Source organism: the organism of the source record quoted next, unplaced genomic scaffold, assembly GCF_019419815.1.
Source record: "Pyrus x bretschneideri cultivar Hongxiangsu unplaced genomic scaffold, Pyrus_bretschneideri_v1 Contig57, whole genome shotgun sequence".
In the NCBI taxonomy this organism is placed as follows: domain Eukaryota; kingdom Viridiplantae; phylum Streptophyta; class Magnoliopsida; order Rosales; family Rosaceae; genus Pyrus; species Pyrus x bretschneideri.
Window position 1 is genome coordinate 605,667 of NW_025999795.1, and position 17,831 is coordinate 623,497.

The 17,831-nt window shown below is 41.4% G+C and overlaps 3 protein-coding genes across 3 annotated transcripts; all 3 read left to right on the forward strand.

The window, feature by feature from the left end:
• The first annotated feature begins 674 nt into the window (after positions 1-674).
• LOC103932214 (cytochrome P450 89A2-like) lies at positions 675-2,606 on the forward strand. The gene has a single exon (XM_018643723.2). The coding sequence runs from the start codon at positions 889-891 to the stop codon at positions 2,446-2,448; it is 1,560 nt and encodes a 519-aa protein (XP_018499239.2). The 5' UTR covers positions 675-888; the 3' UTR covers positions 2,449-2,606.
• Positions 2,607-7,158: 4,552 nt separating this feature from the next.
• Positions 7,159-8,997, forward strand: LOC103932213 (cytochrome P450 89A2). Its single transcript, XM_009341767.3, has one exon. It carries the CDS (start codon positions 7,216-7,218, stop codon positions 8,776-8,778), a length of 1,563 nt encoding a protein of 520 aa, XP_009340042.2. The 5' UTR covers positions 7,159-7,215; the 3' UTR covers positions 8,779-8,997.
• A 1,887-nt stretch (positions 8,998-10,884) lies between these two features.
• Positions 10,885-12,695, forward strand: LOC125471120 (cytochrome P450 89A2-like). The gene has a single exon (XM_048571125.1). The coding sequence runs from the start codon at positions 10,933-10,935 to the stop codon at positions 12,493-12,495; it is 1,563 nt and encodes a 520-aa protein (XP_048427082.1). The 5' UTR covers positions 10,885-10,932; the 3' UTR covers positions 12,496-12,695.
• The last annotated feature ends 5,136 nt before the right edge of the window (positions 12,696-17,831 follow it).

Genomic DNA, 17,831 nt, shown 5'->3' on the forward strand with positions numbered 1-17,831 from the left:
GGGAGTATCTCTACTCACAATTTTATTTGCTTTAACATCATCTCCAACCCTTGGGGATAAAAGCTTAAAAATTTAACTAACCCTTGTTGCTTAAAATTTTAGCCTGTGATGATTAAATAATGATTTTAGCCTAAATTTTAATTTTCTGTAACCTTTTTTTGAAAATAAAATTTATGTAGATTATCTTAATTCATTTTTATGAATGTTTAGTCTAAAAATATTTAAATTCCAATAAGTAATTAAAAAGCATACAAATACATATGTATTTATAAAGTTTTAAGTTAAATTTGATTTAAATAATTTTCTTAAATTATTTTAGACGTTGATTTTATTTTGGGCCGTCAAATCTTTTTTTTAGTATTACATTTGATCGTAGCCGTTAGATTATAAGTAAAAAACAAAAAAAAAAGTTTGAAATATGACAGTTTGATAAGTCCAAAATAATTTAAGTCATGCTTAAATCCTAGGAGAAATCTAGCTTAGAGATATATTTTATCTCCAGGGTTTAGCCGATAATTAAAGATGGTTTGGAAGAGCTTTAAAACTTATATTTTAAGCTTTATTTCGTAAATTGGTAATTATCTAAATGGAGAGACATAATAATTAACGCATTCGGATGAACCGACACTTAATCGCAAGGTTAACTTCTAGTGATCCCAAGAAACACGCTAAAGTTTAATTTCAATGTAGGTCTTATTTTTCGTCGAAGTTGTCATGGAAACCTGGTTCCTTATGTGCAGCTGAGTCAATGCCATGGAAAGTGACAATATGTGCAGCTGAGTCAATGCGATGGAAACCTGGTTCCTTATCAATCTCCATATGAAGTATGGAAACTAATAATTATTGAGCAAACGCATTTGCCCTTTGTCTGATTGCTTACGATTCACCATGGAAACCTGGTTCCTTGTCCTCATCGCCCTCTGCGTCTCCTACCTCTTCAAACCCCTTCTCTCTCTATTCCTACCCGCTTCCATCTCCGGACCTAATCACCCTCCCGGGCCCCGCTGCTTCCCCGTCATCGGCGGCTTCTTATTCCTCCTCAAATCCTTCTCGGAGCTCGAGCCTATCATCCGCAAACTCCAGGCGGAATACGGGCCCATCATCTCCCTCCGCATCGGCTCCCGCCCCGCCGTCTTCACCGCCGACCGCTCCCTCGCCCACCAGGCCTTAATCCAGAACGGCGCCGTTTTCGCCGACCGACCCCGGGCCTTGGCCACCAACAAGTGCCTCAACAGCAACCAGCACACCATCGCCTCCGCCGTCTACGGCCCCACGTGGCGTCTCCTCCGCCGCAACCTCACCTCCGAAATCCTGCACCCTTCCCGCGTTAAATCCTACGGCAACGCCCGCAAATGGGTTCTCGACATCCTCGTCAACCGCCTCAAAACGGAGTCTCAATCCCACTCCGAAGCCGCCGCCGCTGGCGTCAGGGTGGTTGACCATTTCCGATACGCCATGTTCTGCCTCCTGGTTCTGATGTGCTTCGGCGACAAATTGAACGAAGAGCAAATCAAAGAAATTGAGCGTGTGAACCGCCAACTACTTGTAAGTTTCGTGCGGTTCAATATCCTCAACTTCAATCCGAAATTGACGAAGATTATCTTTAAAAATCGGTGGCGGCAATTCTTCAAAATCCTCGAGGAACGACGAGAAGTGCTCGTCCCTCTGATTCGAGCACGACAAAACAGGGCAAAGCAGGGCAGCAAAACCGACGACAAAGACGATGAATTTGTGTTGTCGTATACAGATACGCTGCTGGACCTCGAGCTTCCCGACGGCAACGAAAAGCGGAAGCTTTCGGAGGGAGAAATGGTCAGCCTCTGCTCAGAGTTTCTGAACGCCGGCACCGACACGACTTCCACCGCGCTGCAGTGGATCATGGCCAACGTAGTGAAGTACCCGCAAGTTCAGGAGAAGCTGTTTGCGGAGATTAAAGGGGTGATGGGAGAAACGGAGGACGAGGTGCGGGAGGAGGTCCTGCACAAGCTGCCGTATCTCAAAGCCGTGATCTTGGAGGGGCTGAGGCGCCACCCGCCGGTGCACTTTTTGGTGCCGCACGCGGTGACGCATGACGTGGTTTTGGGCGGACACGTGGTGCCCAAGAACGGGAGTGTTAATTTCATGGTGGCGGATATAGGGTGGGACCCGCAAGTGTGGGAGGATCCCATGGCGTTCAAGCCGGAGAGGTTCTTGGGCAGCGGTGGAGGAGAGGAAGGGTTCGATTTGACGGGGAGCAGGGAGATTAAGATGATGCCGTTTGGGGCAGGGAGGAGGATCTGTCCTGGGTCGGGATTGGCGGTGCTTCATCTGGAGTACTTTTTGGCGAATTTGGTGTGGAAATTTGAGTGGAGAGCTGTGGAGGGAGATGACGTGGACTTGTCAGAGAAGCAGGAGTTCACCATGGTGATGAAGAATCCATTGCAAGCCCACATAATCCCTCGAATTTAATACGTGTGAGAATTATGTACTAATTTTTTGACGCATGTTCAACCGTTAAATCTATTAACATATGATTATGTAATTTCGAAAATTTGGATTTTTAGTTTACTAGTGTGATTCAAGACAGATTTTATAACTTCAATATTTAGTAAGTGATTTGAGAGTGATCTGTATTTGCTACTTTTTAGCTTATAACTTTCAAATCTTGGAAGACATCTTCTGTATTTAGAGATTGCCTAGGAGCAAGGAGCATTTGAGAATCGATGGGAATGACTACATAGGTACAACCCTCCTTTAATCTAGGCGTCACAACTTGGCTGATGACCAATTCGAAATCCAAGTTACTGTGGTCTGAACAAACTCGGTGGAGTAGTTGTCACATCCCGGCCCGGGTGGGACCACTTCCCGGGCCCTCTCCACCACCTAGCACGATATTGTCCGCTTTGGGCCCCGACCACGCCCTCACGGTTTTGTTTCTGGGAACTCACACGAGAACTTCCCGATGGGTCACCCATCCTGGGAGTGCTCTCGTGCGCTACTCGCTTAACTTCGGAGTTCCTATGGAACCTGAAGCCAGTGAGCTCCCAAAAGGCCTCGTGCTAGGTAGGATGGGAATATACATTTAAGGATCACCCCTGGGCGATGTGGGATGTCACAATTCACCCCCCTTAGGGGCCCGACGTCCTCGTCGGCACATCACGACCAGGGTTAGGCTCTGATACCAAATGTCACATCCCGGCCCGGGTGGGACCACTTCCCGGGCCCTCTCCACCACCTAGCACGATATTGTAACAACCCGTCCCGGAATTTACGTAAGAAAATGGGTATTTTTGTATTTTCACTAAGTTTGGGGGATACCTTTCTTTTTAAAATTGTTTTTGAACCTTAATTGGTGAGCCCAAGGGGCCCACCCCCTGTTTTTGTTCCCCGGTTTTTCCCTTTCCCTTTTCTTTTTTTTGAAAAGTCTCTTCTCTCTTCTCTCTTTCTTCCTCCATGCTCTCTCCTTCCCCCCCCCCCTCTCGGTCCGACAAGAACACACCCACACACACACACACACACACACACCCATGCCCACGCCTATAACTCTTTTCTAACCCCGTGGATGTGTTTTGGGACGTCAAACCACGAAGAAACCACCTCGGGAGACATTTCTCAGTTTTCCCGCGAGCACCGCCCCTTTCGAGGCGATTTCCGGCCAAACCACGGCGAGTTGGCCGGCGTGCGAGGTATCAATCTCTTCGTCTCACTGAGTACTACAACTTTCCTTTTTGTTTCATCTAATTTCATTGAGTATTGAAGAAGTTATGCTCATTTGAATCTTACCCAGTTTCCGGCGGACACCCGTGGCTTCCAAGCTGTTTTCCGGCCAACTCCGGCCACAATGACGGGAACCAAGGGTATATTTCGATTCCTTACCTTCGGGGCTTCAATTTGGTATATTGAATGACATGTTTTGGTTGAGTTTTGAGCTCCAACGGAGCTTGGGAATTCTCCGGCCGAAATCCGGCCTTCCCCCTCCTTGGAATCCGGCGACCACCAAACCCAAAGGCCTTAGGGCCTTTGTTGCAGCCCAAACCCATTTTCTGTTAGCCCAAAACCCAAACCCATTTTCCTTTTTACCCAAACCCAACCCACTTACAAACCTAACCCAAAACCCTAACCCAATTACCCTAACCCAAACCCTTAGGCCCAAACCCGGATCCATTACCCAAACCCTAAACCGGGTTGACTCTGACGGGTTGACCCACGACCCGTTGACCTTGACCCGTTGACCGGGTCAACGGTCAGCGTTGACCAGTCAACGGTCAACTTTGACTTTGACCGTTGACTTTGACCTCGGGGGTTGACTTTTTGGGTTTTCGTGCGGGACCCCTCCTAGGCTAATTTCGACGTCCTGAACCCGTTTCCGATGTCCGTTTTCCCAAATTCAATCGTTTGAGTAGAGTTTGACTAAATGTACCGTTTATGTGTTTAGGGGCAATTATCGATGGCGTTTCCTTCTTCGCTAGATGACGTGGCTTTTCGACGGCGAAGTACTGTGAGTGGACCCCTTCTAAAAATGCATGTTTTAATGGTAGAATTGCATACACAGAAAAGCATGTTTTGATGATTATGTTTTATGAAACGTTTTACGAGATAACATGCTTACTGAGGCTAGTTTGAATTATTACTATTTTTCCTATAACCCATGTTCTTGTAGAATATCTGATGGATGACGATATGATATTTAGAACATGTTTAGAACACCTCTTTATAGTATAGATGATGGATGACTTTATGCTATGAAGTTGATTTTCAATATATGTATGTTCACTGGTTTTGTACTTACCTAGTGGTCCTTTCCGCTACGGGACGTAGGGATAGATCCGGTCCGTCCCGGGCGACGGTTTGGTGTTGGCATAGGGCCTGGAGTGTGTTTTCCTCTGACTGTCTGCTCAGAGACGGGGAGCCGGCAAGGGGCCTGAAGTGTATTTTCCTCTGACTGTGTGCTCAGAGACGGGGAGCCGGCATGGGGCCTGAAGTGTTATATCGGACATTCACTAGTGTTTATTATTTATGCGAATTATGATTTGAGACATTGCACGACATGCTAGGTTTCGGAAAACCTATGTTTATCATTATATATATGTGTTTTCATAAAACCTGGGGGTTAGTATGTTGATAACTGTTTTAATATATATATATATATCAACTTGGTCCACTCATGTTTGTTTTGCGCCTCCTTCAGGACTTAGAATCGAGGCATACAATCCCGACGTCCAGGCACTTTCGCATCGGCATCTTCGAGCCCTCTCGGTGTAGGACCCACTCCTTCGTTTCATTCAATTTTATATTTTTTTCTTTTAGTGTTCTAGATTAGTGGTGTGCTCTGAACACGGTCCTTATTTGCGTATTCATTATTCTTTTATATTTATAAACCTTATTTATCCTTTATTTTCAGCATTTGCACTCAATAAATGGCTTTCGTCACCCTCGGGTGTCGGCCAGCACGTGCCTACCCTGGTATTCGGGGAATATCGGGGTCGGGGCGTGTCAGTAGTGTTTTTGTTTTTACCTTCGAATGTATCGAAGTAGAAGAATAAACAACTCTTTGAAGACAACTTCTTTCCGACAAAGGTGTCCATGTACCATTTCCTTTCATTGCTTAATTCGTTAGACTATGTTTCATCCCCAAAATTCATCATCTGAAGTAATCTCAAGTATTCAACTTCATGTTTTGAGCCCCAGAGATAAGGTTAAGCTACAACGATCTTGATCTAATTTCTTTGACAAGTTGAATTTGTTGGTGGGGCGCTGAGATGCGGTGAATATGTGACATTACGCAAAATTGGGGATGCAAGCCATAAGGCTGGTCAGATACAAATATGCTAATAGTATTAGCACCCAAGTTTTTGGTGCAACAGTTCCATTTTTGTAGATGGAAAGTCTAACCAGCGTATTTATAATTTGATCTTTTGCAAGGTGGTGGTTCCGGCACCCAACAAATTGCGATCAAAGGCCCCTTATGTGAGGATTATTACAAGTTTCGGGAGTATCTCTACTCACAATTTAATTTGCTTTAAGTAGAGAGACATAATATCTAATGCCTTTAGATGAACTATCATTTGATGCTGTGTTAATTTCCAGTGATTTTAGGGAACATGCTAAAGTTTAATTTAAATGTAAAACTTAGTTTCTGTTGAAAATGTCATTCTGTTCTTTTTTTTTAAGGAATAAGGAAACAAAGCATGTTCGATGGGTTAGACACCCAATTGTCATGTTGTCCTCTTATACCAAGTCCCACGCCTGTTAAATTCAAATAGCACCAGGACATTTATGCGGATGAGGTTTTCAAGGGAAAGGATTTTTTTTTTTTTTTAAATGGGGATTAGATGTAAAGTCTGCACTATATTAAACTTTAACAATCTGAACTGTTTATTTTTCAAGTTGAACATCTTAGATCATCATTGTAAAATATTAGCCGAATCGAAAATATTTTGACATCTAATTGAATTTAAATAAACTGACGAACACTTTTGTCAATAAGAAACAATGAAATTTCAATATGATAATTAAATAGGCAAGTAGTTTCAGATTAAATTGAATTTTACAAGGATGATGTATGAATCAAGACATACAAAATAAACGGCACGTATCGTTAAAGTTCGATGTAGAGTGAATCCCACAACTAATCCTTATTTCTTAAAAAAAAAAAAAAATGATGATCCATCTCTTAAAGGACATGTACCTACGAAAACAAAACATCACAAGCGAATCACAGTTAGACATTTCAACTTTTTTACGTGACAATATGCAGTTGAATTTGGATAATGCCGCAAACCTGGCAAGTAAATTACACAATGCCATGCATTTTAGCTTTTTAACGGATGATAATGTTAGGGAGATTAAATTAGAAAATAAAATTTGTAAACTAAATAATGTGTCATCAATATAAATAAATACTTTTATCAACGTTTAAGTAATAAACTAATTAACAACTTATATATTTTTGTTTTCAAAAATTTATTTAACAAATTTAATCTCCATGACATTACTCTTTAACAAAACAATATGTGATGGCCCGACCCATGACTACATTTCGACGTCAATGTCAACGTTCGTCAGCAAACACATCTCTCCAAAATTTCTGAAAAATCAAAGAAAGATACTTTTCTTGCTCCACAAGGTGCACGGAAAGCGATTATCTCTAGATACCTTCGTCTATAAAATACGAAAAATAATAATTTATCAAGCAAACGCATTTGCCCTTCGTCTGATTGCCTCCGATTCATCACCATGGAAACCTGGTTCCTTATCCTCGTCGCCCTCTGCGTCTCCTTCCTCCTCAAAGCCCTTCTTTCTCTATTCCTACCCACTTCCATCTCCAAACCCAAGCCCCCTCCCGGGCCCCGCTACATCCCCATCATCGGAAATGTGTTATTCCTCCTGAAATCCGTCTCAGAGCTCGAGCCTATCATCCGCAAACTACAGGCCAAACACGGGCCCATCATCTCCCTCCGCTTCGGCTCCCACTCCGCCGTCTTCATCGGCGACCGCTCCCTCGCCCACCAAGCCTTAATCCAGAACGGCGCCGTGTTCGCCGACCGCCCCCAGGCCTTGGCCACCAACGAGTACGTCAGCAGCAAACAGCACAACATCAGCTCCGCCGGATACGGTCCCACTTGGCGCCTCCTCCGCCGCAACCTCACCTCGGAAATCCTCCACCCTTCCCGCGTCAAATCCTATGGCAACGCCCGCAAATGGGTTCTCGACATCCTCGTCAACCGCCTCAAAACCGAGTCTCAATCCCAGTCCGAATGCGGCGGCGGCGGCGGTGTCAGGGTGGTCGACCACTTCCAATACGCCATGTTCTGCCTGCTGGTTCTGATGTGCTTCGGCGACAAATTGAACGAAGAGCAAATCAAAGAAATCGAGCGCGTTCAGCGCCAACAACTTTTGAGTTTCGGGCGGTTCAATATCCTCAATTTCAAGCCGAAATTGACCAAGATTCTCTTAAAAAATCGGTGGCGGCAATTCTTCGAAATCCTCGAGGAACAACGAGAAGTGCTCGTCCCTCTGATTCGAGCACGACAAAACAGGGCAAAACAGGGCAGCAAAAACGACAACAAAGACGATGAATTTGTGTTGTCGTATACAGATACGCTGCTGGACCTAGAGCTTCCCGACGGCAACGAAAAGCGGAAGCTTTCGGAGGGAGAAATGGTCAGCCTCTGCTCAGAGTTTCTGAACGCCGGAACCGACACGACTTCCACCGCACTGCAGTGGATCATGGCCAACGTAGTCAAGTACCCACAAGTTCAGGATAAGCTGTTTGAGGAGATTAAAGGGGTTATGGGAGAAACGGAAGAAGAAGTGCGGGAGGAGGTCCTGCATAAGCTGCCGTATCTGAAAGCTGTGATCTTGGAGGGGCTGAGGCGCCACCCGCCGGGGCACTTTGTGCTGCCGCACGCGGTGACCCATGACGTGGTTTTGGGGGGACACGTGGTGCCCAGGAACGGGAGTGTTAATTTCATGGTGGCAGATATTGGCTGGGACCCGCAAGTGTGGGAGGACCCCATGGCGTTCAAGCCGGAGAGGTTCTTGGGCAGCGGCGGAGAAGAAGAAGGGTTCGATTTGACAGGGAGCAAGGAGATTAAGATGATGCCGTTTGGGGCAGGGAGGAGGTCGTGTCCTGGGTCGGGATTGGCGGTGCTTCACCTGGAGTACTTTGTGGCGAATTTGGTGTGGAAATTCGAGTGGAGAGCTGTGGACGGAGATGACGTGGACCTGTCTGAGAAGCAGGAGTTTACTATGGTGATGAAGAATCCATTGCAAGCCAACTTAATCCCAAGAAGTTAATATGTGCGAGAATTTTGTACTAACTCTTCGACGCATGTTTAGCCGTTAAACTCATCAATGTATGTTCTTCATTGATTATGTAATCTCGAAAATTTGGGCTTTTAGCTCGTTCATGTGATCCAACAGAGATTTTATAACTTCTGTATTTACCAAGAAGGATCTTCGTCGAACCTTCTTTATGGGAATCCTGAGATTTTCCAATTATATCTATTCATCGTAGACTGTGCGGATAAAAATTATTGTAAATTTTTTTATTTAAAATTGAATATAAACAGTATCTGATAAAAATTGATCACACAATGTACGATAAATAAATATAAATAAATAAATAAAAATTTGTCAGACTATGTTTCATCCCCAAAATTCATCATCTGAAGTAATCTCAAGTTTTCAACTTCATGTTTTGAGCCCCAGAGATAAGGTTAAGCTACAACGATCTCGATCTGATATCTTTGACAAGTTGAATTTGTTGGTGGGGCGCTGAGATGTGGTGAATATGTGACATTACGCAAAATTGGGGATTCAAGCCATAAGGCTGGTCAGATACAGATATGCTAATAGTATTAGCACCCAAATTTTTGGTGCAACAGTTCCATTTTTGCAAATGGAAAGTCTAACCAGCGTATTTATAATTTGATCTTTTGTAGGTGGTGGTTCCGGCACCCAACAAATTGTGATCAAAGGCCCTTTAGTGAGGATTATTACAAGATTTGGGAGTATCTCTACTCACAATTTTATTTGCTTTAAGTAGAGAGACATAATATCTAACGCCTTTAGATGAACTATCATTTGATGCGGTGTTAATTTCCAATGATTTTAGGGAACATGGTAAAGTTTAATTTAAATGTAAAACTTAGTTTCTGTTGAAATGTCATTCTGTTCTTGCGTGATGGAAATCTTTTTCAGGAATAAGGAAACAAAGCATGTTTGATGGGTTAGACGCCCAATTGTCATGTTGTCCTCTAATACCAAGTCCCACGCCTGTTAAATTCAAATAGCATCAGGACATTAATGCGGATGAGGTTTTTAAGAGAAAGGATTTCTATTTTTTTTTTAAATGGGATTAGTTGTGGAACCTACATTATATCAAAGTTTAACAATCTGAACTGGTTTATTTTTCAAGTTGCACCTCTTAGATCATCCTTGCAAAATATTAGCCAAATCGAAAATATTTTGACATCTAATTGAGTTCAAATAAACTGACGAATACTTTTGTCAATAAGAAACAATGAAATTTCAATGTGATAATTAAATAGGCAAGTGGTTTCAGATTAAATTGAATTTTGCAAGAATGATGTATGAATCAAGACATACAAAATAAACGGCACGTATCGTTAAAGTTCGATGTATAGTAAATTACACAATGCCATGCATTTTAGCTTCTTAACAGAGGATAATGTTAGAGAGATTAAATTGGAAAACAAAATTTGTAAACTAAATAATGTGTCATCAATATAAATAAGTATGTTTATCAATATTTAAGTAATAAACTAATTAACAACTTCTATGTTTTTGTTTTCAAAAATTTATTTGACAAATTTAATCTCTATGACATTACTCTTTGACAAAACAATATGTGATGGCCCGGTCCATAAGTACATTTCGACGTCAATGTCAACGTTCGTCAGCAAATACATCACTCCAAAATTTCTGAAAAATCAAAGTAGATATTTTTCTTGCTCCACGAGGTGAAAAATCAAAGTAAGATATTTTTCTTGCTCCACAAGGTGCACGGAAAGGGATTATCTCCTGATTCCTTTTACCTGAGCTAATTGGGTTTAAAATTTAGAAAAGTATTACTGGTATTTCAAAATTTCATTCTATACTTCTCATAAATATATTTTTCTTTTTTAATATAGAAAGTTTAGAGTATAGAATTAAAATTTTAAAATGTTAATAACAATTTCCAAAACCTAAACATTTAAAATTTAGTCTAACAATTAAAATTACTACAATTTTTAACGAGGTTTCTATTTTCAATCCTTGGATTAAATTTTAAGAGTTCAAATATTTTGCTCAGTTGACGGAATGGATAGAGAGAGAATCCCTTTCCCACGAGGACCACCACGCATTATACATCTATAAAATACGAAAAATAAAAATTTATTAAGCCAACGCATTTGCCCTTCGTCTGATTGCCGCCGATTCATCACCATGGAAACCTGGTTCCTTATCCTCGTCGCCGTCTGCGTCTCCTTCCTCCTCAAAGCCTTTCTTTCTCTATTCCTACCCACTTCCATCTCCAAACCCAAGCCCCCTCCCGGGCCCCGCTACATCCCCATCATCGGAACTTTGTTATTCCTCCTGAAATCCTTCTCGGAGCTCGAACCTATCATCCGCAAACTACAGGCCAAACACGGGCCCATCATCTCCCTCCGCTTCGGCTCCCGCTCCGCCGTCTTCATCGGCGACCGCTCCCTCGCCCACCAAGCCTTAATCCAGAACGGCGCCGTGTTCGCCGACCGCCCCCAGGCCTTGGCCACCAACGAGTACGTAAGCAGCAAACAGCACAACATCAGCTCCGCCAGATACGGCCCCACTTGGCGCCTCCTCCGCCGCAACCTCACCTCGGAAATCCTCCACCCTTCCCGCGTCAAATCCTATGGCAACGCCCGCAAATGGGTTCTCGACATCCTCGTCAACCGCCTCAAAACCGAGTCTCAATCCAAGTCCGAATACGGCGGCGGCGGCGGTGTCAGGGTGGTCGACCACTTCCAATACGCCATGTTCTGCCTCCTGGTTCTGATGTGCTTCGGCGACAAATTGAACGAAGAGCAAATCAAAGAAATCGAGCGCGTTCAGCGCCAACAACTTTTGAGTTTCGGGCGGTTCAATATCCTCAATTTCAAGCCGAAATTGACCAAGATTCTCTTAAAAAATCGGTGGCGGCAATTCTTCAAAATCCTCGAGGAACAACGAGAAGTGCTCGTCCCTCTGATTCGAGCACGACAAAACAGGGCAAAACAGGGCAGCAAAAACGACAACAAAGACGATGAATTTGTGTTGTCGTATACAGATACGCTGCTGGACCTAGAGCTTCCCGACGGCAACGAAAAGCGGAAGCTTTCGGAGGGAGAAATGGTCAGCCTCTGCTCAGAGTTTCTGAACGCCGGAACCGACACGACTTCCACCGCACTGCAGTGGATCATGGCCAACGTAGTCAAGTACCCACAAGTTCAGGATAAGCTGTTTGCGGAGATTAAAGGGGTTATGGGAGAAACGGAAGAAGAAGTGCGGGAGGAGGTCCTGCATAAGCTGCCGTATCTGAAAGCTGTGATCTTGGAGGGGCTGAGGCGCCACCCGCCGGGGCACTTTGTGCTGCCGCACGCGGTGACCCATGACGTGGTTTTGGGGGGACACGTGGTGCCCGAGAAGGGGAGTGTTAATTTCATGGTGGCGGATATTGGCTGGGACCCTCAAGTGTGGGAGGACCCCATGGCGTTCAAGCCGGAGAGGTTCTTGGGCAGCGGCGGAGAAGAAGAAGGGTTCGATTTGACAGGGAGCAAGGAGATTAAGATGATGCCGTTTGGGGCAGGGAGGAGGTCGTGTCCTGGGTCGGGATTGGCGGTGCTTCACCTGGAGTACTTTGTGGCGAATTTGGTGTGGAAATTCGAGTGGAGAGCTGTGGACGGAGATGACGTGGACCTGTCTGAGAAGCAGGAGTTTACTATGGTGATGAAGAATCCATTGCAAGCCAACTTAATCCCAAGAAGTTAATATGTGCGAGAATTTTGTACTAATTCTTCGACGCATGTTTAGCCGTTAAACTCATCAATGTATGTTCTTCATTGATTATGTAATCTCGAAAATTTCGGTTTTTAGCTCGTTCATGTGATCCAACAGAGATTTTATAACTTCTGTGTTTACCAAGAAGGATCATCGTCAGATCCTTTTTATAAGAATCTGAGATTTTCCAATTATATCTATTCATCATATATCGTACGATTAAAAATTATTGTAAATTTTTTTATTTAAAATTGAATATAAACAGTATCTGATAAAAATTGCACACAATGTACGATAAATGAATATAATTAAATAATTTTCAGGATCTTCGTAAAGAGAATCTGTTGGAAATCCTCACAAAAGGATCCGTCGAGTATCCTCTCCTGTATTTAGTGAGTGACTTGGGTGAGCTGTCATTGCTACTTTGCTAGTCACTACTCAAATCTCCTCCTCTTTTTTTTACTCATTATTTAGGGACTGCCCAACAGCAAAGAGTATTTGAGAATTGATGAGAAGCCCACATAGGTACAAGTCTCATTTAATTTGGTGTTACAGCTTAGCCGATGGTTAATTTGAAATCCAAGTTATTGGGGCCTGAATAAATTGGGTGGAGTAGCGTTTTTGTTTTCAAACTGTTCATATACGTGGAAATGGGGGATAAACAACTCTTTGAAGCCAACTTCACAAGCGCAATCTCCCAAAACTATTGTTGTCAAGGCTGCAGAGGAATACAAACATTTACTTTGTGCATGTGTTCTTATCTCATTTGCCGCAGAAAATTCGTGGTTACAATATCCTTGAAGAACACTTTGAAATTCCCTAACTACATACTACCGTAGTTCCATTCGAATCGTTAAAAAACTCAAGTTTACCTTACAATAGTCGAATGACTATGCAAGAAACTTCTCGTGAAGTACTACGTTAGTCATCTTCGAGTATATATTACCACTGCAGAGGAATGGTACGACGCCTCTCGTTGTGTGTGCTCTAATGTTCCTAGGATGCAAGTGTCTTTGGCTTGGGATCCACCCACTCCACTGCAAGGAGGGTGAAGCTTAATGTCGACGGTTCTCGGATCAATGCTACTAAAAGTATAGGTAGATGAGGAGTGTTTTAAGATAACATTGGTGATTGGCTTTTGGAAGGTTTTTTGTCAACTTGGGCAAAGGGCAGGTGGTCGATTCTGATATTTGGGGGCTAGATTTTGGACTAAAACTTCCAGTTGACAAGATTATATAAAGATTACGTGGAGATGGATTTGGTTTTAGTGGTTAATTACAACCGATACCAATTTTATGCTCTTGGAAATATCAGTGCAGACAACTTATGACACGTATAACTGAATGTGAGTTAGTGCATGTCTACCGGTAGAAGAACATGGTGACAAATAAAATTGTTAACTGGAGCTATGATATGGATCTTGAGTACCATTATTTTGAGAATTATCTTGATTAGATTGGAACTCAATTAATTGATAATATAATGTGAGTCTTTAAAACTCCAACTACCTGTAATAACTCTTTGAGCTAAATTTTTTTCTTTTGATCCATTTGGTGAAGAAAACGATTTTGATAACAAATGGAGGAATTGACATCTCAGCCATGCAGATGCATATCATTATTTGCGTTTTTTGAGTTTTTTTTGTCAGATGCGTTTTTTGAGTTTGGACTTTGGACTGTTTTCACATGCATGACACAACCGACTATTGCTTTAAGTCTGTATACGGAAATTCCTTCTATTTACTTTTGGCTTCACTCGATTGAATTCAATCAATGGATTACAATTCGAAAATAGAAGGTTAGGCAAAGCAATGAGTGGAGAAGAACCCGTTAATTAATCAGATATTCATAATGAGGTTGAAGGGATTTTTAATGATGAGATATAATTAAAAAATTAAAAAGCATAGAGCATACTCTAGAACACATTAGTTTGTCAAAAAAAGTAGTAGAAAGATGAGATATAATTTGCAACACGGTCGAATTATTTTGCGTATTAGTTAACGAAAATGTTGCAAAGACCTTTGGATGTGATTTTACTAGTTTATTAGGTCTCGAAACTATTTTTTATTGATTTTTAAAATTGAAAAAAATAGAAAAATAATATAAACTAATAGCGAGGCCCCCGAAGAGATTTTTAGGTGTCGAAAATCTTTGAAATGTCCAAATTAATTTTAGAAAACGTGTGGTGCAACTAAAATGACTCAAATTTTAGCTTTAGGAAATATTTTGCTTGGGATTTAATGAAAATGTTGCAATACCTTTGAATGTGATTTTATCCTTTATTAGGTTCAGAAACTATTATTCATTCATTTTTAAAGTTGAAAAATAGAAAGAAAAATGAAGACTAATAGCGACGCCCTCATAGAGATTTGTAGGTGTCCGACATCTTGGGAATGTCCTAAATTGATTTTAGAAAACATGTGGTGCGAATAGAATGACTTTGACTTTGGCTTATAACGAATGTTGTAAAAGTTCTCAAAATCGATTGGAAAACTGTGGGTTATAACTCACAATTTTTGTGAAAAAATTGAAATTTTGCGTTGGAGTTAAGGAAAATATTGCAAGACGTTTGGATGTGATCCTACCATTTATTAGATCCAGAAACTATTTTTTATTGATTTTTAAAATTTAAAAATAGAAAAATATCTTTAAATTTAGGTTTTAAATAGTTGGTTTCAGGTATTTAAATGTGAACTATAATAGATTTTGCACATAAAAATGTGTTATGAAAACAATGAATATGATGGTTTGTTATTGTGGTAAGAGAAATAAAAGAAAAATTAACAAAAATAAAATAAAATAACCAAAAAAAGGAAAAAAAAATAAAAATTGGATCAGTACGAAACCAGCGACTGAAATCGAGTTCAGTCGCAAGTATCTATCGACTTATCTACAAATGAGAATCGATATAAAAGTACCGATCGTATCCTTTTTTTTTTATTTTTATTCTATTGAATTTTTTTCTTCTTCTTATATTACTTTATTTAGATTTGAATACCCTTAGATTTAAATTTAGATTCATATATGTAGACATCGAAATTTTGGTGAAATAAATGTTTACCAATGCATTAAAGTTTTAACATGTCAGGGCATACGTGGCATGCACCACGTATCACACAAATTGTACACATGGCGTATGACTCAACAAAATCGGACGAGTCATCAAGAAGGACAAATGTCAACATTTGGCGGAAATAAATTATTTAATTTTAATTTAATTAAATCAAATGTTAATTAATGGAGTCAAATCATGAACCAGCCCACAAAAGAGTCTTGTTTCTTTTGTCAATTAATCAAGGCCAAATCCATCATTAGTCAAGGCTTGGAAAGTCTAATTGAAGGCTCCAAGAAAAAGAAAATGGTCTAGAAATCATTTCACGTTCAGATGCTAAAGCTTTCAAATTCTGAAGCTCACAAGCACCCAAACACTCAAACACTCAAGAAGACTCGAAAAACCCTTCGTGTTCTTCATCATATCTTGTGAAGAACCACCAAGCACCCCGGTTCCTCCATTGCCAAGAGCCAAAATCTTGCGGCATTCGTTCATCTAAGATCAAGTCATTACAATCCTTGGATCAACAACCACAACACTACACATCTACACATTTCAGAGATCGAATCAGAGGATCAAGTTGTAAAGAGATTGTAACCCTACAAATTCATTAATACAAACATTTACTTTGTACACGTGTTCTTATCTCATTTGCCGCGGGAAATTCGTGTTTACAATATCCTTGAAGAACACTTTGAAATTCCCTAACTATATACTTCCGTAGTTCCATTCGAATTGTTAAAAAACTCAAGTTTACCTTACAATAGTCGAATGACTATGCAAGAAACTTCTCGTGAAGTACTACGTTAGTCATCGTCGAGTATATATCGAGTATATATTACCACTGAAAGTTTTCCTATTACTTCCTCAGGAGTGGGAATCCAGGCTTCCGCTTGATGATTTATGAAAACTTAGCGATGTGCTGCTGCATAAAGGAAACCATTGATGCTTTAACAGTTTCTCGGTTCATCCCAAGCCGCGAAATTACGAGCATGCACGTAAAAAGTCATAAACAGACTACTCTAACCATGTGTGTTTCTATGCTGTTTGATATATTGAATGATCGAGTGACATTGCTTTCTTCGGCCCTAGCCAAGGAATCCCTTAGACAAAGTTGTGTCCCAAATTTCTATCTCAACAGAAGCAAGAAAGACAATCAGTTAAAACGGAAAACGAATGAACAAAGAAATAAACAAGAAAAGAAGCCACAGTAGTTCGACATGCAACTTTATCGGCATGCTCTATATAAGCTTAAAAATCTGTGAAGAAAAGAACAATGGGTGTTGTTGACATGCAACGCTATGCTCTCAGCACACTAAAGTCAAGTTGCACGCTCATTCTCTTCGTGTGAAGCGGCCACGGTCTTGTCAAGTGAGACAATATGCTCTCCTCATAGGACTCAACAATTGTGCGCCGAATGTTACAGTACTCTTTCATCATCCATATCTCAAGAAAACAATCTTTACGCCTGTTGTTCATCATAAACAAAGACATAGATTTTTCGTCCCCTGAAACAGACAATTGTAATGCTTTCATCATCCCATCTTGAACTCATAGGCATTGATAACCCACGGAACAACTCATTGGCCACGTCAAATGTCGAACTGTTGTCAGCTCTTTGAACAGAGATTTGTATATACCATCATGCTTCATCATATTAACATTTCATCAGCTGCCTCAGGTTGGTGGTGATATAAGGATGGAAAACTTGACGAAGGCGCTGCTAGTTTGATACTCGACATGAGGCCTTCAAAAGTTGTATAGACGGAATTGATCGCAAGTAGAAGTCTGCTAAATTAGTTTATAGTTTTATCAATCTTGACGTCAACTGAGACTATGTTCCATCTCTAATTCAGGTTCGAATGAAGTGTGCATTGTTCGGGCACTCCACAAATTGTGATCGAAGGCCCCTTATGTGAGGATTATTACAAGACTCGGGAGTATATATCTCAACGCTCACAACTTTATTTGTTTTAAGTAGAGATACATAATTTGGAAAAAATAGTAGAGATACATAATATAAGGTGACGTGTCAATTTAATCCTTGAATTAGGGATGGGCACGAGCCGGGCTCGGCCCAAATTTGGAGGGTCTGGACCGTATCCGTTTTAAAATGCAATAGGACGGGGCGGGGCGGGTATTAAAGTTTCTGAATTAAGGACCGGGCAGGTTCGGGCCGAATCCACGGGTCCAACATCCAACAGAAGGAAACGACGTTGTTCTAAGTCTTATCTTATTCCGACGTCGCGAAACCCAGGTGCAGTAATGACCAGATG

Bases quoted from the DNA above. Each gene is read 5' to 3' on its own strand.
- LOC103932214 (XM_018643723.2), top strand. From the start codon at position 889: ATGGAAACCTGGTTCCTTGTCCTCATCGCCCTCTGCGTCTCCTACCTC.
- LOC103932213 (XM_009341767.3), top strand. From the start codon at position 7,216: ATGGAAACCTGGTTCCTTATCCTCGTCGCCCTCTGCGTCTCCTTCCTC.
- LOC125471120 (XM_048571125.1), top strand. From the start codon at position 10,933: ATGGAAACCTGGTTCCTTATCCTCGTCGCCGTCTGCGTCTCCTTCCTC.